Source organism: Rhyacophila brunnea, unplaced genomic scaffold, assembly GCF_057557595.1.
Source record: "Rhyacophila brunnea isolate RB1 unplaced genomic scaffold, BYU_Rbru_1.0 scaffold_13, whole genome shotgun sequence".
In the NCBI taxonomy this organism is placed as follows: Eukaryota; Metazoa; Arthropoda; class Insecta; order Trichoptera; family Rhyacophilidae; genus Rhyacophila; species Rhyacophila brunnea.
Window position 1 is genome coordinate 12468413 of NW_028232785.1, and position 25373 is coordinate 12493785.

At 36.7% G+C, this 25373-nt stretch overlaps 1 protein-coding gene and 1 long non-coding RNA gene across 5 annotated transcripts in view; both read left to right on the forward strand.

The window, feature by feature from the left end:
- Positions 1–5559, forward strand: part of LOC147076513 (uncharacterized) — a 39566-nt gene extending 34007 nt beyond the window's left edge. For all 4 annotated transcript variants that reach the window (XM_085941169.1, XM_085941170.1, XM_085941171.1 and 1 more), the window contains 3 exons: positions 1006–1629; positions 2373–2897; positions 4176–5559. In XM_085941169.1, coding sequence (XP_085797295.1) covers positions 1006–1629; positions 2373–2897; positions 4176–4666 — 1640 coding nt within the window. In that variant the 3' untranslated portion in view covers positions 4667–5559. The remainder of the gene's footprint in view (positions 1–1005; positions 1630–2372; positions 2898–4175) is intronic.
- Positions 5560–15176: 9617 nt separating this feature from the next.
- Positions 15177–18942, forward strand: LOC147076514 (uncharacterized). Its single transcript, XR_015069512.1, has 3 exons — positions 15177–15287; positions 16825–17619; positions 18596–18942. It is a non-coding gene; the product is annotated as an uncharacterized LOC147076514 (long non-coding RNA).
- Positions 18943–25373: the final 6431 nt, after the last annotated feature.

The following is a 25373-nucleotide window of genomic DNA, read 5'->3' on the forward strand; positions in this document are numbered from 1 at the left end:
ATTTAAACAAATGTCACTGTGCTTAATTTTTTTGTTTATGCAAATCAATCAACAGTGGTTAGTAATTTAAGTTTAATGTCAGACGAGATAATTTGCGAAATTTGTATGTGTGGCCTGTTGATCACGGCATCATAGAGCGAGAAAACTCGCTGAAGGTTAATCTGCCAGAATCGTTCTAAAAAAAGATTTATTCATTCGCAATAAACAGATAAATACATATGAAAGTGATAGAAAAATTAACTCTACCGGCATTGTAATAAATGTAAATTTCCAAACTACGTTAATTTATATACTTTTATTGTGTTAACTGTCAATTCATCGTGGAAATGCATTGTATTAAGTATTAATTTTAATAAAACGAAAATTTTATCGTAAGTACTGCGCATCTATTTTATACACAAGACTGCTATCGGCAGCTGTCGAGGGTAGTTTATCATATTTATGTCTAGAGTATTATAACTCTTTCCACCTGTTCCCATAGACAGTGGCTGCTTTCCACTTCGGTACCCCAAGAATATATCATCGGTACCCCGATCTAGCCAGTAATTTTTGACATATTGGATTAATCGACATTATTTCTTTTTTATCTTAATTTTCTATGTTTACGTGATTCAAAATTAATATGTGCAATATAATATTAATGAAAACTGTTTGACAAAGTGTCAGAATGCACCAGGGCCTAGAAAAAAAAGGCAAGGCAATTTTTTCCAGGGTTACGGATGCCGTTCATTCTGGTCCCAGTATACCACTAGGCATGGGCCCTCGATGCCCCCAGCAGGGCACAGCATCCCCCAAAATAGGGCACAGCATTTTTGAAACTCGCAGCAGACAAAGTGTAGTGGAGATGTTTCTTGGAGGCAGTCAAGATCCACATTACACTACGCTAAAAATGTTACAGATAAGCCGTTAATTAGCGTTCTAATAAAAAAAATCGTAAGACTGGCTGATGTAGTCGAAATTCAATGATTTTACCAGTTTTTAATATGCAATATAATTTTTTAATAGTGGCATCTGCATCTAAAATATACAACATGGTCGTAAACGAATACTACGATACGACGGACCCCGAGGTTATGAAGACGCTGCCGACATTCAAGAGTATCATGGACAGACTTCGGAGAAGGGGTACCAAACTGAGAAACAACTATTTCAGGTCTACTCCCAAATGGAATCAAAAATGCAAACCCAAAAATCGTGACCCAAATTCGATTCCGGACTCGGATTCAGATTCATTACCCGACGAAAATGACGTAGGTCCTGAAGAAGTCTTACAAGAAAAAAATACCCAGAAATCGAATAAGGTTAAAGATATTGGTATTATTAGAGTGAAGGAAGGATCCGGGATTCAACCCAGTGTTAAGATCCTTAAGACCCGTCACGGAAACAATGAGTATTTTATCGATGGGTATATGTACCAGTTGAGGAAGATGTCGAAATTCAATACGGCTTATTTGCACTGTAAGCATTTCCGCCGGAGTAACTGCTGGGGACGCGCTATTGTGAAGTTGGACGGGGACGCTGTCAAGGTGGTTCAGCTGAGCACTTCGCACAGCCACGAGCCGGACACCACAGGGGCCATCAGGTCGGAAGCCATCGGCAAGATGATCAATATTCTGCGGGACGAGCCGGGTTAGTACATATTATCAAAATTAATTAATTAATTTTGCCAATAAACATAATATACAATAAAACATTCTTCTATGGAGTTGAAGCCTGAATGTATGACATTGTTGCCAAAAAAAAAGAACCCCTCGGTCTACTGATTAAGTTAGCTAAACGTGAGGTTCATTTGAAAACATCTTTACACATATACGATGGCATTAAACAATATTTCAGATTCACCCAATTAGTTAATTACATACATGACTATTTGCAGCAGTGGCGAATGGTGGAAGTAGGTTGTCAAGATCCGATATAAATAGTACACACTAAACTTTGTTGGACATACTTATTTGTTTAGATTGAGCTAAGAATACAAATTACTGACGGTGTTGGTTAGTTTTTAAAATCAATTCAATCAAACCCTGCCTAAACCAAACCGTACTATATAAAATGTATTCTTATTTACACATTTTTTTAATGGTTGCACAATTCGATGTGAATCTGGGCCGCCTCACGAACAGATTTCATTTTACGAGAGGTGGATGTTAGCCTCTGGTTCAACCTTTTGGGGCTATGTTCTGTGCCCAAACGTGTATTTTAAAACGGCATGTGAATTTCCCAGACTCAGAAATCGAATCCGAGGCCCACGACTTCATAAGCAGACACTTTACCACTCGTTGATAATAATACCCACATTTCCTCCAATTACAAACTCGCTGTAATTTTTTTTTTTTAAATTTTACTTCTTCATTTTTCTCTATGGCGTGTAGATTCCACGCCGGCCACGGTCTACGAACGAGTGATGTCCGAATCGTTCGACAGGACTAACCCCGACGTCACGACCGCCATACCCTCGTTCCAGAGCATCTCGAACATCCTCCGCAAAACGGCCAACAGAATCAGAGGAACACCCAGTCGCCGCAACAATCGGAGAAGAAACATAGAAATGAATCCAAATTTGGATAAGGAACAAAACTCTGTTCCGAATTCGAAAATTCAAACTGATATTAGCAAGTCCGTAGTGAAAATACTGAAGACCAGTAAAGGGAGAGACGAATATTTTATCGACGGTTTTATATACCAGATGACAAGACTCAAGGGAGACAGTAGTAAGTATCTGCACTGCAGGTCTTACAGACGGTACGGATGCTGCGCCCGCAGTGAAATAAAACTTGATAAAGGGGCGGCCACCCTGGTTAGGAAGACGGGATGGCACAACCACGACGCGGAGATCTCATCAGCGATCCGGAGGGAAGCCCTTAAAATGATGACAGACAAATTAAAAGACCAACCAGGTAAATTTTGTGTCTTCTTCTTTTATTGTCTTTAGTCAGATTTGTTCTTTCCTGATTTAAGCCCGGTCGCACTAACAAAATCGCCTCGACTGCGATATGTCCATAAATCAAAACTGCCGGCAATGTTGCAACTATCTACCGCGCACACAGGCAGATACCATCCCGGGACAGCAGTGGCGGAGGGCGGTGGTAGGCTGTTACGATCTGCCATAAATTGTACACACTAATCTTTGTCAGTCATACGTACATGTTTTCATTGAAATAAGACTATAATTTGCAGATGGTGTTGGTTAGTTTTTAAAATTCAATTAAACCCCGTGAAAACCAAGCCATAATAGATATTATAATATCATAACAAGCTATAAAATATCTAAAATTATGCAATTAAATCATACATAACTTTGTTATATTTTATAATAATAACTTTGTTAAATTTCATAATTTTTATCTATTGTGGTTTGGTTATTCAGGGCTTAATGAATTTAGAGAAATGAACCAACAAAATGTGTAATATGTATTCTTAATTCAACGAAAACAAATAAGTATGAATGAAAAATTGTGCACAATTTTGTCATATCGCTCAAAATATACCAAACCTATTATGGTTTGGTTTAGGCAGGGTTTAATTGATTTAAAAAAAATAATCAACACTATCTGTAGTCTTAGTTCAACGTGCAACTGATATAGTGCACTACTTATGTTGGATCTTCACAGCCTACCTCTATCATTCGCCACTGGTGTCAGTACGTTAAGTTACATGTGTTGTGTGAATGACAACAAAATTGAGACATTTGTATGTGCGATAAGACGCATCCCAGATTCAGTCTAGACTAAAGAGATTAACTTAAAGAAGAGAAAACATGAGGGTCTGTAACCTTACTGTTATATCTTGGCTATCTGATCTGGAGAACTACGGATCCGCACTTTCAGGTATAAATCTACATCACTGTAACAATCAGGTAACACTGCATACAGCTTTATAAGATAGTAGCCAAGATATTATGATGGTTCTAGAATAATTGGATTATCAGACTTGCAGATTCCCCATAAGTGAACACTACTGTAACTTGAAACTTCAAATTGGTAGGGAATCATGCACTTTACCTAGATATGTCACTGGGAGACGGGTAGAAATTTCTTAAGATCTTACAAAATGTTTTAAGCTAAACAAAAAAGGTTAGGAATCACTGCATTAACCTATGCCCGGCAATGGACAGTTCTTATAATTATACATGGTTAATTAATTTTTGTTTATTTTTCTCGGTTCTTTGCCGTTAGAATCGACTCCGTCGACGGTGTACGCCCAAGTGATGAAAGATTCGTTTGACGTCACCGATCCCATGGTGAAAGCTGCCATTCCTTCATACAAGAGCGTGTCTTCGATACTCCAGAAAAAGGCAGCGCGCATCAGAAGGGACATTCCCGGCTTTAGAAAATTGAATGTTAAAAAAAAAAGAACCAAAAAGAGAAAGAGGGAAACTTCGGATTCGGAAGAGGATGATTCGAATATAGAACAAGAGTATGATTCTAATTTGGAACAGGAACAAGTTTCGAACTTGGAACACGATTCGAATCCGCACGAAGACGATAATTTGGAACTGATTCAAGAGTTGGATCCGTTCAGTATAGAGCTTGACTCGAATCATGAATCGCCGACTCCAGGCCCTCGACTCGATGCGATTCCGCCATTGGATACGCTGTCGGAAGCCAATTCTATTCTGGAACCAGATTCTATACAGAAATATATCATATGGAAAGTGTCAGATTGAAGAAATCATTTTTAAATGTCTAGACCAGTGGTTCTTAACCTTGTTGGAGGTACTGACCCCCACCAGTTCCATATGCGCATTCGCCGAACCCTTCTTAATTGGAAAAATAAAATATGATATTTTTCAAATTCAAAATATAGGTATATATTTTACTGGTGCACAAAATGAACCGTGCATCAACATCACTGTGTTCAAAGAACAAAACCATTAAAACATGGTTTTAACACAAAAACAAAAACATAATAATGAATATTTACTGCAAATCAGTGTGACTTCTGCTGTTGCCTTTCAGAGACCTGTTGAGAAATGCGCGGCGTGCCACTCTCATGTCATTTTCGCAACAAAGTCTGTTCCTTTTCTTCGTTTTTATGTCCAGCATCCTCGAAAAGGATTGCCCGCAAAGATATGTTGTAACAAACGGTATGAAAATCTTCAGAGCTTTCTTAGCAATAATAGGGTACGTTACCATTTGTTGACACCAAAACGTTGAGAGTGTTGCTGTTCTGAAGAGTTGCTGTTGAACCTGGCTCTGCTGAATTTCAATGATTTCATCGAGGTGTTCATCATTGACATCTGTTGTCTCAACACTAAACCTTCCGCCGAACCCCTGAGACTGACTCACTGAACCCCTGGGGTTCGATCGAACCCAGGTTAAGAACCACTGGTCTAGACATTGATAGGTTAATTACTAGTGATATAGTATAGAGATAGTTTGGTTTTGGAAGTGATACGATTCATGAATAGATAATATTATTGTTAACCAATTGATTGGGAAGATTTACAGCTGTCTGGAATATTGACTGCTTTCAGTGATTATGACAAAGCCTAGAACTATGTACGAGGGTGGGTCAATAATTCCTTAGAAAAAAGCATTAAAACAGGTTTTATTTTTGTATTTTTTTTTTATTTCTCAACATAATTTCCTTGGAGCTCAATACACTTGGTTAGACGTTTCTCAATTTTTTTTAAACTGTCAGAAAAATAAGTTTTCGGAAGGTCCTCAAAATAAGTATTTGTCCGATCGATGACTTCTTCATTTGAAAAAAAACGTTGTCCACTTAGCCATTTTTTTAAGTTTGGGAAAAGGAAAAAGTCACTGGGGGCTAAATCTGGCGAATACGGTGGGTGGTCGACCAATTCAAACTTCAATTCTTCAATTTTAGCCATTGATCGTAAACATGTGTGAACACGGGCATTGTCCTGATGAAAGAGGATTTTTTTCCTGTTTAAATGAGGCCGTTTTTCTTCAATTTTGTTTTTTAGCTGGTCCAATAAAGATGCATAATAATCCCCTGTTATTGTTTTTCCTTTTTCCAAATAGTCAACGAAAATAATTTCACGTGCATCCCAAAATACAGTAGCCATAACCTTACCAGCTGATTTTACGGTTTTCGCCTTCTTTGGACATGGTTTGCCTTCGCAATCCACTGCTTTGACTGTTCTTTCGTCTCGGGAGTATAGTGGTGTATCCATGTTTCATCTACAGTCACAAAGCGACGAAAAAAATCATCCGGATTGCGTTGCATGAGCGACAACAGGGCTTTAGAGGCCACCACCCTACTGCGTTTATTGTCGACTGTGAGCAAACGCGGCACCCATCTTGCAGAAATATTTTTCATGCCCAATTTGTCATGTAAAATAGAAATGACGCTACCTTTTGAGATCCCTGTAACCTCAATTATCTCACTCAACTTTAATCTTCGGTCACTTAACACCATATCGTGGATTTTATTGATCATTTCTGGTGTAGTCACCTCTACAGGACGTCCTGAGCGTGGTTCATCCTTTGTTGATGTACGACCACGTTTAAATTCATTTAACCAGTTATAAATAGTTGCAAGTGAAGGAGCAGATATGCCGTGAACTAAATCCAACTCATTTTTTATTTCCTTTGCTGTTAACCCTTTTATATTAAAATGTTTAATAACAACTCTAAACTCAATTTTCTCCATTTTCCATTTTTCCATTTTCCACAAGCAAATTTTTTTTTTAAATGTACGAGAAACACACAACAACCCGACCAATCTGATTGAAACTTCGCAGCATACTGAATCGGTAGTGCCGCTGCATGAAAACAAACCGCTTGCATTACTAGTCGCGCCACCTGTCGGCTTTTCTAAGGACTTATTGACCCACCCTCGTATTATAAATAAATTAATTATTAAAATAAAAATCAGGTATTTAATTTTATTTTTCATTGCTATTCCGAAACACGAAACTCCTTCTCTTGGAATGGAATCGAAGTAATTGCTACCAAAAAATCCTCGTAAAAATCCTGTTAGATAATATTGCAAAGGCGAAAGGAACTTTTTACTTACAATGTTTTTTAAATTTTCTGTTGAACCATATAAACTTGACTTGACTAGCTTAAACGATCAAAAAAATTTGTACACGTCATATTTATTTCCATAGTAACGCACGTATATATTATTAATTTAGTTGCTAGGACCCCAGAGCCCTAGCAGCCAATAATGGTGTCGAAATAACTTTTCATACAAAACAGAATTAACTGAAAATGAATTCAATTTTACTTAAAGTTGGCTAAAAGTATTAAAAAAATGCATTGGCATCGTGTTCTGATATATTCTAAAAGTTTCAAATGTCTAGCTACTCGGGAAGTTAGTTAAAAATCGATTGCAAGATTTGTACCGGACAAACAACCAACGGACAAATAAGAATACAAGCTAAGAAAAACGTTGTAAAAAATAGTGCACACTTGCATAGTCACAAAATATGTGCATTGATATCTTCGTCGACCACGTATGGTCCCTTAGCTGGAGCATAATAATATATATACAGCGCCTTGAAACCATATATAATTTTAGATATTTTATAGATAGTAGAATATTTTTTATCGACTATGGTTTGGGAAGACAGGGCTTAATGAATTTAAAAAAAATTACCATCACCATCTGTAATAGGTATTCTTAATTTAACGAAAACAAATAAGTATGACTGAAGTGTGTAATATTTCGGTTGGATCACCCATAGCATACCTACACTATAATAGTTTCGTTAAGGCAAGGTTTAATTGAATTTTAAAAACAAACCAGCACCATCTGCAGTATGTAGTCTTGGTTCAATGAAAACAAATAAGTATGAGCGATAAAGTTTAGTGTCCGCTATTTATGTCGATAGCCTACCTCCACCCTTAGAGCCGTTTCAGACGGGACACCGGTGTCGCGCGCGTATATAATATAGGAGGCTTTTGTATTCGAATAAAGGGGCCATTGTATTATGTTTATGAACGCCCCAGAGCTAATGAGTCAACGCATAATTTCGCGTTATAAATTAGAACATAAAACTGGCTATGGTAATAAAAACAAGTGTATCGGCGGTTTGAGAATGTAGCGGCCGACGGAAAAATGTACCAGACACGTGTTGACTCATCAGCTCTGGGGCTTTCATAAACATAATAAATGTGTCCTATATTATATCGAGCGCGACACCGGTGTCCCGTCTGAAACGGGCCTTAGCCACTGCATAGCTTTATATTCTTACGTAACAATGCTTCTGTTGGTCCATTACTGATATAACATAAAATAAAATATATTTTTTATTAACGTAGATTTTAAACAATCATTTAGTAAGAAGTCTTCGTCACTGCCACGTGTAATTTATTTGCTCCAATTAAGGAGCAGTCATGGATTGTGGTGAGGCAGGCACAGAAAAAGTTTCAGGGGGTCCATTTTGAAAAATCATCCATAATTTCTTTTTTATTGATTTTTAAGGAGAGGAAGAGGGCAGGGTTAATCGGATGCCACTGACGTCCACATTTACCTTGCCTACTAATTCTCATAGCTTCAACCGTGGAATATCGCACTTTTCGTGATACACACATGACCTGCAACTATAACTAAGGATGTTAAGGACCTACAAGTTATTGCGAGCTGTCTCATCCACAAGTGGCTGGTGAATGCGCATGGATACAGTCAAAATTTTTAGGATCGTTAGTATTCATTTGTGTCATCCGCGCTGTTTTATTTTTTTTAGACATTTCGCATCAGAATATTAAAGAAAAATCAAATAGGATGCGAGGCCCGATTGAACCGAATTGGTCCAATCGCCCTAAGGCCCCGTTCAGCGTAAGCGCATTTGGCGGAGCGTAGCGTTGAGAGGCGCGCGAAAGTTAAACGTATAACCATGTGTGAAAATGTACATAGACAATTTTTTTTTTGGTTATACGTTTGAGTTGCACGCGCCGCTCAACGCTCCGCCGAACGCGCCTACCCTGGATGAGCGCTAAGACTGGGCCTGCATTCCCCACATGCAGACACTTAAACACCTGGCCCGCAGGTATAACTATGGATATTCACTTATGAGTTATTGCTAGGTGTCGCATCCGTGAGTGGTTATCAAATACGACTGACTTGACAATCATAATAATTATTTGGATGATTATTGTCCGTTTGTGTCGTCAGCGCTGTTTTGTCTTTTAGACAAGTGACATGACCCGGCTCACGGCTAGCTCAATAATGCTACCGGGCCGTCACTGAGGAGACTAGTGATGAACTAGGAGAGGTGGATCTCCTTTGTAGTATCACAACTTTCGAATTCCCAAATAAAACTCTCAGCTGGTGTGGTGCCGAATTTATTCGGGTTCTAGAGTTCACGGTTTCACAATAAAGTTAACTGTCATTGTTCCCGTAATTAAATCTCATTAAAGTATCATTGAACTATTTATTTGTTCACTATAGGATCTCTGTGAAATCTTTCACAAGTTTCCAAAAAGTCACACCTAACTCGGAGAATGTATACGCAGATATTCTTTAGATATTTTTAATTCATGAAATATTTTCCCAAGAAGAAAATATAAATTATTCTTTAGTCACATAGTATTGGGTTTATAAAAAGAATAGAATTTATTTTATTGTTGTTTATAAAGTTTATTTATGTTCACAGTATGTTTACAAATATTTATTTGTGTTTACAAACTTGTTTACAAAAGGTTTGCTTAATGTTTACAAATTTATTTACTAAAATTTGTTTTTATGTTTACAAATTTATTTACTAAAATTTGTTTCTTAATTATATTTACTTAATAAAGTTTCAAAAATTTATTTTATAATCCCGAAAAGATTTGTAAAATTTATTATTACAAACTGAGTTTATTAATTTGTTTTTATAAAACAAATCCGATCGCGTAATTTATCCCGATTACATCACCTCGTATGATGAGTAATGAAAAATAAAATTACTCCGCGAGCGCGTTACTATCGACAGATACGTGGTATTCGAGCTACGTTTTAGCGGCCGACGTCACTACCGACAGATACGTGTTATTCGCGCTACGTTTTGCCCGCCGAAGGGGACTTACTGGTACGTATGAATCGCGAATGTACTGAGAACCATGTCTCACAACTTAGCAGTAAGGACTGCTGCTTGTTGGAGATCGCTGGTGAAGAGTGTAGAAACTAATGAATTTACGGAAAAAGGATGTCACCTTTTATACCCTCTGGATAGAGGTTTAACAGGAAACAGTCCGTAAGGGATAGCAGATGTATATCTTTCTCTCACGGGATAAATTTACGTATATCTCCCGTTCCTGGCAACTTTCTAATAGAGATATCTTCTAATTAAATCGGGTTAAATTTACTCTACTTTATTTCCGCAAAATTAAGACTTAATAGGGGTGTTTTAAGCACCCTCTAGAACATGTCCTTTAAATACGCAGTTACGGTGACGTAAGCAAAATAGTTAATTTTATATGATTTTTCGTGTTCGAACGAAGGGGAAAGTTTCTAGCTTTCCAACGAGGTATCGGAATAGGTATTCGGGTACTAGATAAGGGAATGGCAGTCTTTAAATTTAAAATGTCAAAACGAAAGGTTGACACCCATGTACTAGTCCTTTCCACCACTCTTGGCCTTTTTAGGCCAATAGAATTTTACTAAGTTTTAATAAAACTATTTATTCCCGCAGAAAACGTTTCATTCGATATTTACCTTCCGGACGAATATTATTACGTAGAAACTCCATAATATTATACTTAACATTTCAACTTAAATATTTAAATGCTTAATCCTAACAAGATGTTAATTACAAGCGACTACAAATTTATTTAGTCTTTAATAGTGGCTTTTCCATAGTAATCTAAACGTAACCTTGAATCTATTTTTATCTGGCAACTCAACACAGCTGGGCCGTAAATTCGAGTCGAACAGAATTCAGCTAAAGTTCAAGGTCACACGTCAATTTGTATTTTTAGTTGCAGTATTTGATTCTTTTATTTACCCAAGACGCGATTAAGATTTATTATTGTTTATGGGTAGAAACCCATCTATACCAGAATCTTAAGTTTTTCCAATTGTTACTTTTACAATATTCATTATAGTCAGTGAGTTATAGTATTAACAAAATCTATAATTATAATTACGCGTCTATAAATATAGGTACGCGTTTACAGTATTTTTATAACGGTAGTTAACTTCTATCTTGTATTGATAAAATTAGTATTAAAATTCTTTATTTACAATTATACAGTATATAAATTTATAAATATTCAATTTTCTTTTTCAATTTTCATACATTTCCATTATTGCTATAAAAGTTATTGAAGCATGTACTTGCTAAATTTTACGTAAACAATCTCTCCCATAACTTATTTTCTAAGTTTAATGGAGATTTCCCGGAAATTATTTCCAAATTAGATCGCGCCCAATCTACGCGACGTGTCATTTCGAGGCCTGTGGTCACAGCGTTCCAATTACACTTGAGCAGTCTCGATTCTCCGAGGTGAAAATTTTTTACGTAAAATTTTTATTACATTTACAAAGAAAAGGTTAACAACATACATTTTACTTCCTATTACTAAACGATTACGCTACTGGTTACCTGTTCATGGTCTCTTTCGACCATTTCTTCCCTGCTTCTTCCATAGTTTAGAACCATGGGACTTATATATCCTGTCTGAACCGTGTCGTGAGGTTGTCGCAAGGCTATTGAGAAGTAGAATTGACTACAAGGCTAGATTTGTATAGTTATGTCGTTAAACCATACTCTGCCACAAACACTAACTGAAGGTCGGCGTTTCTGCTCGTGTCACAAGCCACATCGGAATATTAAAGCAAATATTGAATCCCCAGATATTTGTACCAATTTATGAGTGCCACAAGCATTGCTTGTCGGAGAATACCGAGAGGAGTGAAGCCAGCCCGTTGAGAAGTCCAAATCGTCCGTGTCACGATCCTCAGCCTGACTAAGAATAAGAAGAAGTAATATTCTATTTATCTATATAATGGGATAAATACTGGGTGGGGTCCGGACCCGAAGACCTCCCCTTTGTGTGTGCGTCTAGGAGCAGTCATGGATTGTGGTGTTGTATATTGGACTATTGTAAGCTAAAAGAGTCCAGCGCGACCCTGGTTTGACAGCTATAGATTGCCAGTTCAAAGCTCCACACAATTTGCCGCCACTGCTTGCGAGTAACAGATTGTTGTAAATCACTGTAAATACCTGACAGATGCAGTTTTTATTACAAACATTTGCTTTGTAAAACGTGTTCTCGATGAAAAACAAAAAAGAATTTATTGATTAAATAGTACTATTTGTTTTTGTTGAAGTATTATGTTCAAAGAATTTTCATATTAAACAAAATGCTTAAATATTATTTAAATAATTTTGTAGAATAAATATTTTATTGTATGTGCATTTTTTGCAGGTTTAGCTATTTGAATTTTATTATAAAGGTGTTTTTTATTTATTTTTTTACTTCGATAGGAATTAAGAAAGGGTCAACTGTCAAACCGAACTGTGGTATTGCACTAGTGATGTCCATAGACAAAGTGCCACCCTTAGGCACGACTAGAATGTCATCCCCCTTTTATTTTTGGTTTCAAATTTTATGCAAATTTTTTGGTACTAACAAACCGCCCTTTTACTATGGACGAATACAGGGGCTTCTCAGGAGAGAGGGGAGGATGGTTGTTATTTATTGAGACAATAGATATTACAGATATGGGTAGGTACAAAATTATTGTTCAATTACAAAAGGGCGTGTAGAAAAAAATATTTTCTGGAGAATGCGTCTTAGTTTGACAGAGAGGCCGGAGCTGACTTCAAAACTATGTTCACTATACACATTTTAAACCATGTAATAATGTATTATATACTATCATTTAATTAGTTCAACTAGTAATACCTACTATACAATATTCGCATACATTGAAGATGTCAGAAGGCGAATCTTGGAATACTGCATCCAAATCCTATGGAATGGTACAAAATAGAGGTGAGTTGGAAATACTGTCACAAGTTTGTGTACTTAAGTTTCGGATGAAAATACCCATACTAAGTATTTGTTGCCCAATAAACTTGTTTCAAGAAACTTGAAACGTATTAGATGTTCGAATTCGAACGCATTCGCTAATATATGCGCCGTGACTCGCTATTCAGTGCTATTGATATTAAATGCGCGCGAGCGAGATATCATGATACACGTATGTCTAGCCGTGATATTATACTCAACTGTCATTGTTCTCCCTTTCTCCTCTGTTGTAAAGTTGGTATAGTGAAGGACAGAAATGGTCACGTGTTCGTTTTATAGGATACTTTTGAGTTCGCCTTAGGGTTTTAGGTTTAGAGTTTTTGGTTTTTGGTTTTAGTTGAGTATGAAACTTTATCGAGTCCAGGAGTTCGACACATGGTATGAGATCTCGCCGACCGCTAGCTAGTTCGTAGTTTTTCCACGTATGAAATCATCGCTTCGGCGTCGCGACTCGCGTATTTTTAGTATGCGACGGGTTTTAATTTTAGTTTTAGTTGAGTAAGACATTTACATCGAATTGACGTCAGTCGCAAGCCGGAATAACGAAGTTCTGATAACGTTAACTGACGACTGAGAAAGTATAACGTGAAGCGTGGCCGTTTCGAGAACTACAATCCTATATAGTCTTTTCGTCTTTGTTCCCCTCGCCCTGCAAACATTTGACGTTTGTTATTTGTGCGCGTTGCAAGTTTGTGTAAAGTGCTTAAACGTGTTAATAATGCAAAAACTGTTGAAAAGTGGTAGCAGGAGGTTTATAAGTCGTGTTATAAGCTACTGCGAAGAAGAAAAAAACAAAATGAGCTCACTAAAAATATTGTAAATTAATATAGGTAATGATTTTCATAATAATTCTCGAACCGGAGCGCCATTTTTAACTTTTCCACGAGACAGAGCGGAGTTTCGAGGATTTCACGAACCAGAGTTGTGCTCCGGTGCATTCCGCTCCATTTTGAGCGCTGGGGTATTCAGACCCGAAAACCTTCCCCCTGTGTTGTTTCCCATCTGCTTGTACTTACGTTTTAAAGTATGAACTGACAATAATAGCGCCTGTATACGTGCATGGATTTATTGGCAGCAATAGTGCGTATTTTAAACTATCGTATCAATAACTGTTTACACGTAAAAGTGCTGACTGTCTCTCCAATCTCATTCTTCAAGAGTAAGCGAGACGCGATGTTGTCATCTTATGGTACTATTTGACAGGTGAAAATTGGTTAACCTCAAAATGAGTATAGTTCGTTTTTTTGCCGGCAGGTTTGCCACTATCGTTCTACTGCGCAGGCACAGATCCCTACTGTCGCATGAAAATTCAGAAGCTTCCAAACTTTTTGAAGTTATACTTCTTTTGGCGCGTTTGGGAAATCAGATCAGAGTGTATTTTTGGCGTGTGACATGTAACACATAATTTATTTTTTCACACGAAAAAAACGCACTCGATTGGATTCGAACCACCGATTATTCGGTTATCAGCTGAACGCACTACCTTTACGCCACAGTATGATACTGCAATCGTGACGATTATACAGAATAATGTTATAGTTTAGAATTGTTCCGTTGCCTAGGCAGCGAATTTATTATTGTCAGCCATTTGCAATTCCTTATGTAAACAAACGATTAAACGTCAGTTAGTGATATAAGTTAAAGTGTATAGAAATAAACCAACGGCGTTCCAATAAGCAGTCCTTTTTCTTGAGTCTGTAATTTAACAAGATAATTAAGAGATAGTCAAAGAATCTAGTTTATCACAAGTTTTGTTTTTATTTTGTTATACCAAAGAAGTATAACTTCTAACGCGCGTACTTGTGTATGTACTTATTAAGTGTGTACATATTAAGTAGGTACACACAACAATTTTTTTAATTCATGCATGCAAGCTTGCATCTGCAGGATAATACATGTCTTACTGTCAACAGTAGTACATCCATACACGTGTAAACAGGGTATAATAAAATTAAGAATTTTTAAGAACCTAGTATTCCTCGGTAACAGATTGAAATATAATTATTTCAACACATAAATCCCCAATGTTTATAAATTAAATAAAAAAATCATTGTTTGATTAAATGTATTAGCAGAGATGTGTATATTTTTTTAATGCTACTAAAATAGATTTATATTAACATTAATTACACATTGTTCATTATGTCGAATAACAGGGTTAAGTCAATAACGAAGAACGTTCTTTGAATACGTTGTTTAAACAAGCCTAATACAATATAAAGAGTTTGAATTATTTTGTATGATATAGTAGGGATAGTTGATTGAAGATTACGCAGAGAAATAGGGTAAACGACACTTTGGACGGCCATCATGATTGCAAAATTCCTGTTTTTGACGTTTGCCTGTTTTTTGATGGTAAGAGACATTGACTTACTTTTCCCTCCATATTTAGGTATGGTTCCAATATTGTAACTCAATTCCCGACGAGTTGTAATAGAATATGCATTATTTTTCAGAAGGTTTATCTTATCATCGAAATCTTTTTAGATATCGAGGTGAAATTGTATTAAATTACTATCAAAAATATAATTATTTTGAGTGTTATGACACACCCACGATAGCCGGGCGGCTTAAGCGTTGGCCTATCGCGTCGTGGGTCCCAGGTTCGAATCCTGAGTCTGACAAGTACACATATTGTTTTTCTATTTGTGTATGAGTCAGAGTATGAACCTAATAGGTTGAGCAAGTGGCTGACATCCATTTCTCGTAAAAACAAAATCTGTCAATACAAACCTCTACCCTGTGGAGGCCCATATGATCCTATTAGGATCGGACATGGTCGAAAGAAGTTATGATGGAACAGATAGGTAGAGAAGTAGTCATTTAACAAAAAAAGTTCTTATTTTGCTTTTGTATCATGAAATGAGCCAAAACACTGATCAAAAGGCAAATATTTCGATACGCACAGATTTAATCTTCAATTTATAATCAGTACCAGTTTTATAATTTAAGTTTTGTGATTGCACCACTCAAAAAATTGACACACATGCCGTCACCAGTGGCGCACCCAGGGGGGGTGGGGGGGGGGGCAAGGGGCCCTGGCACCCCCCAAACATGAAAATTATCAGGATGATTTTAAACATTGAAATTGAAAGCCAATAAACTATACCTTTGGGCTTAGACAAATAAAAACACGGCAAAAAAATGATTTGTAATTCTCCAGCACCCTTTTTAGAAAAATTTCTTAGATTTTAATTTCTAACACACGTCAGGTTTTTTTTAGAAACCCAATCCATAATGGATCTATCAAAAAATTCTCGGTGTCCACCTGAATTCCGGAATGGTGTAGGTGATGGCTGGGGAGGGCCGTCAGGGCTCTATCCTGGGCGTCCGGGCTGTGGAGGGCCCGGCTGTCGGGTTGACCAGATAAGTGTAATAAACACACATCATAAATTAGCTTTAATAGGAAAAAAGTCGCCTGAGGCGCTATTATACTTCATGGCCATGAACATTTTCAATTATATAATTGTGCAATATATTTTTTGATTATTATGTGTCGATACTCGACAGCTCCATTATTAATCTAGTATTAAAAATCGCCAATAATTCACTGTATAAGTACCCTTAATTTGAACTAAAACACAATTTGAAAAACGTTAATGTAGTGTTTCACACTGCCTTTAGGGGGTAGGTTGCGGTAGGTAGGGGGCCCGCCAAATATCCTAGCCTGAGGGCCCGTTTTAGGATGTGAGGACCATGGTGTAGGTACACCAAGTGTAATAGACAAAAGGGTGATAAACGAGAAATTAGGATGTGAAGAAGAAAAAGAGCCTATGGGACTAATTAACATTCTCCTCCTTGCCCCCCCCCAATATTAAATCCTGGGTGCGCCACTGGCCGTCACCATGCCTCCTTCTGTTAGTATAGTGACAGTTTCTATATTATGTTACAGTTGGACCAGATTACAGCTGATTCCAACGAATCAAGGCCGCAAGTTAACCCTAATTCAGGGTGGGAAAGATACTGCATAACACATCCCTCCCACCCCAGGTGCAAGTGCATCAAGCTATGGAAGAATTATTGTTACCACGCGAGGCGCATTCACCCCCTTTGCGTCTGCAATAAGTACTGCCGTGTGTTGTGAGATGCATCGACTATTGACTGAATTAATTAGACAGATAACATTTAACTCAGAGATTATTTTGGGTACGATAATTATTATCTCCCCTTCCATACTTCAAATTAAATAAAAACAAAATCATTGAATTGGATAGTAAATTACTAAAAGCGGAATTACCACAAAAAACTGGGTTCCCTCCTTATTACAACGTTTTTTAGCTCCTATTCTTATTTGTCCTGTACAAATCTTGCAATTGATTTTTAACTAACTTCCCGACTAGCTAGACATTTGAAACTTTTAGAATATATCAGAACACGATGCCAATGCAATTTTTAAATACTTTTAGCCATCTAAGCGCATGGTCCCAGCAACTAAATTATTTATATATACGTTTGATACTATGGAAATCAATATGAATCATATGATCAGTATTATTTCTATCAAGTACAATTTTTTTTGATCGTTTAAGCTAGTCAAGTCAAGTTTATATGATTCTACAAAAAAATTAAAATGTTGTATATAAAAAGTTCTTTTTATCTTGTAATTATATTAGCATAACATTCTAATGCTAGAAACACATTAAAATCACGTGAGCTTGAGGTCCATATTACTAGGGTCACCTCACGCGTATCACGCAACACACCAGTGGCGAAAGGTGGAGGTAAGCTGTTAAGATCTGACATAATAGCGAAAGCTAAACTTTGTCAATCATACTTATTTGTTTTCATTGAACTAATAATACAAATGGCAGAATATAGTATGGGTTAATCTTTAAAATTAAATTAAACCCTGCCTAAGCCAAGCCATAATAGTTTAGCTATGATAATATGGGGGATTCAACAAAAATAGTGCACACTTTTTCAGTCATACTTATTTGTTTTCGTTGAATTAAGAATACACAATCTTACGGATGGTGTTTGTTAGTTTTTTTTAAAGTCATTAAGCCCTGCCTAGACCAAACCAAACTAGCTAAAAAATATTCTTTTATCTATTAAATACCCAAAATTATATTTATGATTTCATGACATATTTTTAATGGTATATTTTATTGATAAGTACTACATATTATATAAATATTTTTTGATAATTTATTATGGCTTGGTTGACGCAGGGCTTAATGGAATTTTTGAACTTGAAGTTTCGAGATGTGGCTGTATAGACGCATCCTCAAAATTCCTTGGACTGACAGGGTGACAAATGTTGAAGTTCTCAATCGAATGGGGAAGGACCGAGAAGTTCTACGTAGTATCAAAACCAGGAAACTACTTTACCTTGGCCACATTATGAGAGGACAAAAATACGGCATTCCCCAACTTGTCTTTCAAGGAAAGATCAATGGGAAGCGTAGCAGAGGACGGCGCCGCATTTTGTGGCTTAAGAACCTCCGTGACTGGTACAAGTGCAGCTTCACTGAACTGTTCCGGGTAGCAGACGACAAAGATAAGATCGCCTTGATGGTGGCCAACCTCCGCTAGGGTATGGCACAATAAGAAGAAGAAATGGAATTTTAAAAACTAGCCAAAAGTATCTGCAATTTTGTTTGAAACAAATTCGTATGACTGCCTTTGACAAAGTTTGCACTATTTACATCCGATATTAATAGCCTACCTCCACCCTTTGCCACTGGCGGGGAGCAGTGTGACTAGTGGTTTGTTCACCGTCAAGATTTCATGCAACTAGTCATTGCATAAAGCTGTCGGGTGTGTGGACAGCCTAATAATATTCATTTCACCACATTGCGTGCGTGACATGCGTCTAAATTCTTAAAGTTAGCATTCACGTCATGGCGCTGTATGCGGTTACAGTATTACGCCATGCGCTTTTTCCATGTGGCGGTATTGTAACGGTTTTAGTTCCAGAAACGACCGTGGTGACGTGTATGTTTTGATATAGAAGCGACAGTCTATTTTTCTCATTACATTGTGTATAAATAAACATCATAAAGCCTAACTGTGTTTCATTTCAGTACATATTATTATTAGTATAGTATAGTATATTGATGTAGTACCGTGACGTCCCGTGGGTAGCGTTGCTTAGTGGCGGCAAAAACGAAGGAATGAATACATTGACGTCCTTAGATAGAATGCCGCCCCTAGGCAGTGCCAAAATGCCGCCACATTTTTTATGCAGTACTTTACATCATCCTTTCATGACTCCAATATCTAAGAAATGTGTTGTTTGGATAAATTACTAACAATATTTTATAAACCACTAAATCTAATTTAAATGCCATCTCTGCTTCAATAGACAATATTGCGGAGTCTATGGTTTCAGATAGGTACATTTAAAATACACTTGACAACTTCCAAAACTCGTGAGTGACTGGCAAACATATTTGGATACATTTTAAATTAGGTATGCACATGTCATTGCTGTTCACCAAGAACGAAACGTTCAAGGACAACTGAAGTAAGCTGGACATCGCGAACCCGACAAGAAAATCCTTTTAAAACTTTTATAGTAGGTACCTAATTAATACATTTTTCATTTCCAACAAGTGAGCTGAATTTTTTAATGGAAAGATATTTCCGTTATTACGAAGTCTAGGTAGCTATTTCTATAGTGATTCTCCTCGATTTGCCGCCCTTTGGGTAACTGCCGCCCCCAAGCGACGCTCAATCTGCCTACCCCCACGAGACGTCACTGAATGAATACGATCATTACAACATTTGAAAGCAGCGACGGTTGTACATAGAGCGGACTTTTAATGGACCTATTACCTACTATGAGTTGACAAATGTATCTGAAAAAATATAAAAGCCTACCTATCTACCTTCTGAGACAAGGCACATGGAAACTTAGCAGTACGATGGCTGCAGGTAGAACGGAAAGCAAGAAGGATTCGATGACAAGAGATTGTCGTCACTTGCCGCTTACGTCTTGGACAGTAGTGTCATGCCCTTTTAACACGCCGGCATGGTTATTATTGATTATTGTAGATATACTAGAGTCATCCTATTAAATACATACTTTTCACCATAAGTTGTTCTTTATTGAATTAAGCTCCTCACCCCCAGCCTTAACACCATGAAATTTTAATAATAATTACATATGGGAACTCCCTTTTGTGGGACCTTATTTCATGGCACCCACAAGGGGGGAGTCTAGCCTGAGGGCCCGGCGTGGCCAGTTAAGTGAGATATACATACACCACAAATTTGCTTTAATAGTAGAAAAAGTCGCCTGTAAAGACAAGTAGAAAATATAATTAAAGAATATTTATATAATGTACGATGCAATTTGATATTATGATATAGTTAAATGATAATTCATGTGTTGAATTTTATTTAACATTTTTATTAGCTCGTATTCTTGTTTGTCCAGTACAAATCCTGCAATCGATTTTTAACTAACTTCCCGACTAGCTAGACTTATTTTTAAACTTTTAGAATACATCAGAACACGATGCCAATGCATTCTTTTAATACTTTTAGCCATCTTTAAGCAGAATTGAATTCATTTTCAGTTAATTCTGTTTTGTATGAAAAGTTATTTCAGAAAAATCCGTAAAAAGTAAAAGACTATTATTGGTTGCTAAGGGGGTGGTCCTACCAACTAAATTATTAATATATACGTGCGTTACAATTTTTTATTTACTTCATTTATCAAGTACAAGTTTGAGCATATTGAGCATAATAATTCAATAGAAAATTTAAAAACGTACTTATAAGAAATGTTCTTTTTATCTTGTAATTATTTTAATTATTTTTAGTGTGTTTCCTGACTATAAAAATGACTATTTATCCAATATGTCGAAGGGTCATAGTAATATGTTTAAGCGCTTCATAATATTAATATGATTCTGAATGTCGATAACTTAATATTCCAAGTGCATTTATTTAAAATTACATGAAACACCCTTAATTTGACCTCAAACATCCTTAAGATTTCGGAGAACATTATTGTAAAAAAACCACACTGCCCTTCATATTAACGGTAGATAGGGGGGGGGCACCAAACATACTGGACAGTGACGTCCCTAAATAAAATGCCGCCCCTAGACAGCGCCAAAATACCGCCTCATTTTTTTTAATAAGTACATTATTTTTATCATCTTTTCATGAGTCCAATATCTAAGAAATGTGTTGTATGGATACATTACTATCAAAATATCAGACTAATTATTCGCAAATCTGCACGTGTCGTTTCTGGTCACCAAGGACATCGAAGGGCAACGGAAGTAAACTAGATAACGTGAACCCGATAAAACCAGTGAGGTGTTTTTTTAATGGAAAGATATTTTCATTATTACTAAGTTTATGTAGCTATTTCTATATTATATTCCAAATGATTTTCCTCGATTTGCCGCCGTTCGAGTAACTGCCGCCCCCAAGCGACGCTCAATCTGCCTACCCCTACGGGACGTCACTGTCTGGGGAACCGATTCCGGATGTGGGGTCCATGCCTTAATTATTCTCAATTTTGCATCAATATGGTTTATTATAAATTCAGCAATGAAAAAATGCTAAATGCCCTAATCTCCCGTTTATTTTGCCTAACTGTCAATCCAGCCCTGACTTACTTATTAAATATCATTGTATGCTTTAGTATTTAACAGAGATGTCTATAATCTCTTAATGCAAATTAAAACAAATTTAAATTAACATTAATGACACATAATTAATTATATCAAATAACAGGGTTAAGTCAATAACTAACTGAATCTTAAATAAACCCAATACGATATAAAGAGTTAGGGCTATTTTGTATGGTATAGTAGGGGTCTATTCAGTTGATTGTAGAATACTTAATGAATTAGGGTAAACGACACTTAAACAGCCACCATGATTGCGAAATTCCTATTTTGACATTATTTGCCTGTTTTTTGATGGTAAGTGACGTTGGATTGATCATAAACTATGCTAATATTTAGGTGCACACACTAAGGGAGGGAAGGGGGTTCTGGTTCCAGACCCCCCACAGGAACAAAAAGAATACAAATTATCTAGGACCTAGGTGAATGTAATATTACTTCTGTTTCTTCTTCACGAGGACCTTATGACTGAGGATTGTAACAAGGATGATTTGGCTGTAGATCAGCCTTCTCAAAGGGTTGGTCCTACTCCTCTCGGTATTCTACGGTACGCATGGCCTTGTCAGTTAAGTAGAAGACCAGCTGCACTCATGAATTGGTGCAACTATCGGGGACATTAATTTAAATGGTTAAATATTCTGACATGGCGTGCCTAAAAGAGGTGAGTTGGAAATACTGTCACCAGTTTGTGTACTCAAGTCTCGGATGTAACTACCCATACTCAGTGTGTGTGGCCCAATAAACTTATTCCAAAAAACTTGTGATGATAAATCATCGCGAGTCGCTGTTCTGTGCGCTCGCCAGTTGGTAGACTACCAACACTATTGACATTAAATGCACGCGAACGAGATAGCACTTGAATATAGGTATATTTTAATTTATTAGTCTATTGCATTCGAATGTATGAACAATAGGTCATAAAATTATGTGTCGCAGCACAGTGGTGAGATGACGCACAGGCTCAGGCTTGTTATAATTATGACCGCTCAAAACATGTTTCAAATAAAAAAATGACTGTTATTCATTTTTGTTAACAAAAATATTATAACCTAACAGAAAAATAACTCATAAATTTAAAATGTGTTTAAAATTTTTATAATAAATAGGACATTTCTAAAAGCGGAGCTCAATGTATTTTTAGCGATTCTATTGAAGCCGATACACAGTCTGAGTTCCCTGAGCCGATACGTATTTCAAAAATACTATTATGGAGTTGGTTTTAGTTCCAGTTGAGTATGAGACTTTCGTCGCATACGCACGCCAAACGCACTATATAGCATTCCAAATACTAGTAAGTATTTCGGAACAAGTTTCGATACTAAGTATTTTTTTATACTGGTAGTAAGTATACTAAGTCTTCAAAATCGACCAGTTTTCCCACCTCTAGTGCTTAATAGATACTCACAGAAAAAAGGTTTGGGGAGGGAAACATTTCAAAAAAATGTCCATAATAATAGTATGAAAGGAGATAGGAGGGGGTATGTTCAACAAAATCTAGCAGTGGCCACTGACTTTCTCATTTAATCAATATATCGTCGCATCAATCTCGGAACCCATATTTTTTCGACTATATTACCACATAATATAGTATTGTAATAGACACTTCGCACGTTCATTTCTGTCATGTGCTGTATAGACATGGCCACCACATCCTGAAGCGGCCCCCCCCCGGTCACGATGTATGGCGGGCCCTCCAACCTATCGCTAAGGTTAAGGGCAGTGTAATGTTCTACAACAGAAACTCTAGGGTTCCGTGTAAAATAAAGGGTATTTCGTGTATTTTTCGAGATTTTTAGCATTTTTAAATAAATCCATTTAAATTGTCCGTATCATTATGAAGCACTAATCACGACTCCCTTTTGTGATACTTAGCTAAGTAGGTACCTAAACATGCAACCATTATTCAGGGAACAGGCCGCAGGCAACTTTTTTAATACTATTAGAGCAAATTTGTGAAGTGTGGTTAAGTGCCACGCCGGGCCCCCAAGCTAGAGCCTTGTCAGCCTCCCCCTTGTGGGGGCCATGGCCTCAGACGTTTGCACCAATACTAGTCTTGCACTGACACAGGCTTTGCGTGTCGTACAATGCCGAGAGGAATGGGGCCGACCCATTGAAATGGTCAAGCACTACAGCCAAATTATCCTGGTCACGATCCTGGCGAAGAACAAGAAGATATAATTAGGGCCTGGATTTATATGCTAGTGCATGTTTTGTTAGGGTGTATGCACAGCTATGAGAGTTGCACAGAAATCTGTTTTGAAAGACACAGAATCCAAAAATAAAATTTTATTGTGCATATAAATGCATATTTGAAACGTTAGAGTATATTTTATAAATAGATGCATATTTTAGAGCTTTTGAATTTATATTTTTTGTTTTTTTTTTTAATTATTTTATCGAAATACTCGTATAACTAAGTTAGGAAGGTAGATAGTTTAGATGCACTTGCATTTTAATGCCATCTCCGAGCTGTGGATTTATTCGAAAAAGTGAAGTCAACTTGGGCACTTTTATTTTAAAGTTTGCCCAATCACCTCTGTGGACGTTGAGAGGTTGTTTTCCGCATATAAACAAAATACTGACAGATACCTTATGCGAAAAAATTGAATGCCAGAGCATAATATTAAAAAAATTATTGTAATTTTTTTCGGGCGAAAAACAGAAAATAGTATTTAGGAATAGTTAAGTAAGTCGTTTTTGTTTTTTAAGTTATGTTTGGTTTACATTGCATTTATTATTCAACTATTTGTACTTGTGAAAAAACTATTTTGAAAATCGTAATTGATTAACTTTATATTCATTGTTTATGTTTTTTAGTTTTGCTATCGTATTATGTTATAACTAGTTATTCATTTTTTTGTCAGTAATATAGGGTAAAGTGGGTATTTACAATTTTTTCCCACAAAAAATGAAAAATTTTAACTGCATATTTCGTCGGTTTTAGTGCATATTTTATTGATTTTAAATGCATACGTGCATGTTTTTTGTTGCATATAAATCCGCTCCCTAGATATAATATTCCATTTTCCCGAATAATCCGTAAACCCCATTCTTGTATGAAAATCATCTTATCTGGGATGGTATCGAAGTACCGGTCAAAAGGCATTGATCCCTTTTTGACAGCTGCCCTACTTAAATACTATCTGATAAATGTTTCGTAAAACTTCAATTAGCGTTTAATTTTACAGTTGGACCATACATCGGCAGAGTCCGGAGAGTCAAGACCGAAAGTCAACCCTAATTCCGGTTGGGAAAGATATTGCAGAACCTACCCCACGAGTCCAACATGCAAATGTTTCAGATTGTGGAAGAAATATTGTCACCACGCGATTCATATCCATCCTCTCTGCGCGTGTAATACAAAGTTCCGTGCCGTGTGGTAGACTAAAAAAACATCGTTTAATGACTTTATTAGGCAATTGCGCCCAGGTTTCTATGGGGTCTATTATAGGTACCTACTAGGGTTGCCTGTTAGAAAAGTAGATCAAAACTTATCATTTTCAATGTTAGGTAGATATTATGCTAGAATTACACTATGTACGATTCAACTACGTGAGCGCACGTGACCTCGCAGTAAGCTTACGCTATGGCAAAAATTGTGAAAATAATATTGATTTACTTGGTAGGTATTTAAAATGTTATCAGACAGATACTCCCATAGTGTAGCATAATATATGAGCCGGAAACGAATAGTGTCAGCGAAATCTGCTTAAATGTATCAGAAACACATTCATGTCACCTCACGCGTATCACATCATACCATCAACCTCACGCGTGAAAGAGGTTTTTAAAATTTTCTGTTACATATTTTTGAATCACATCATGCTCTCACGTAATGGTTTTAGTG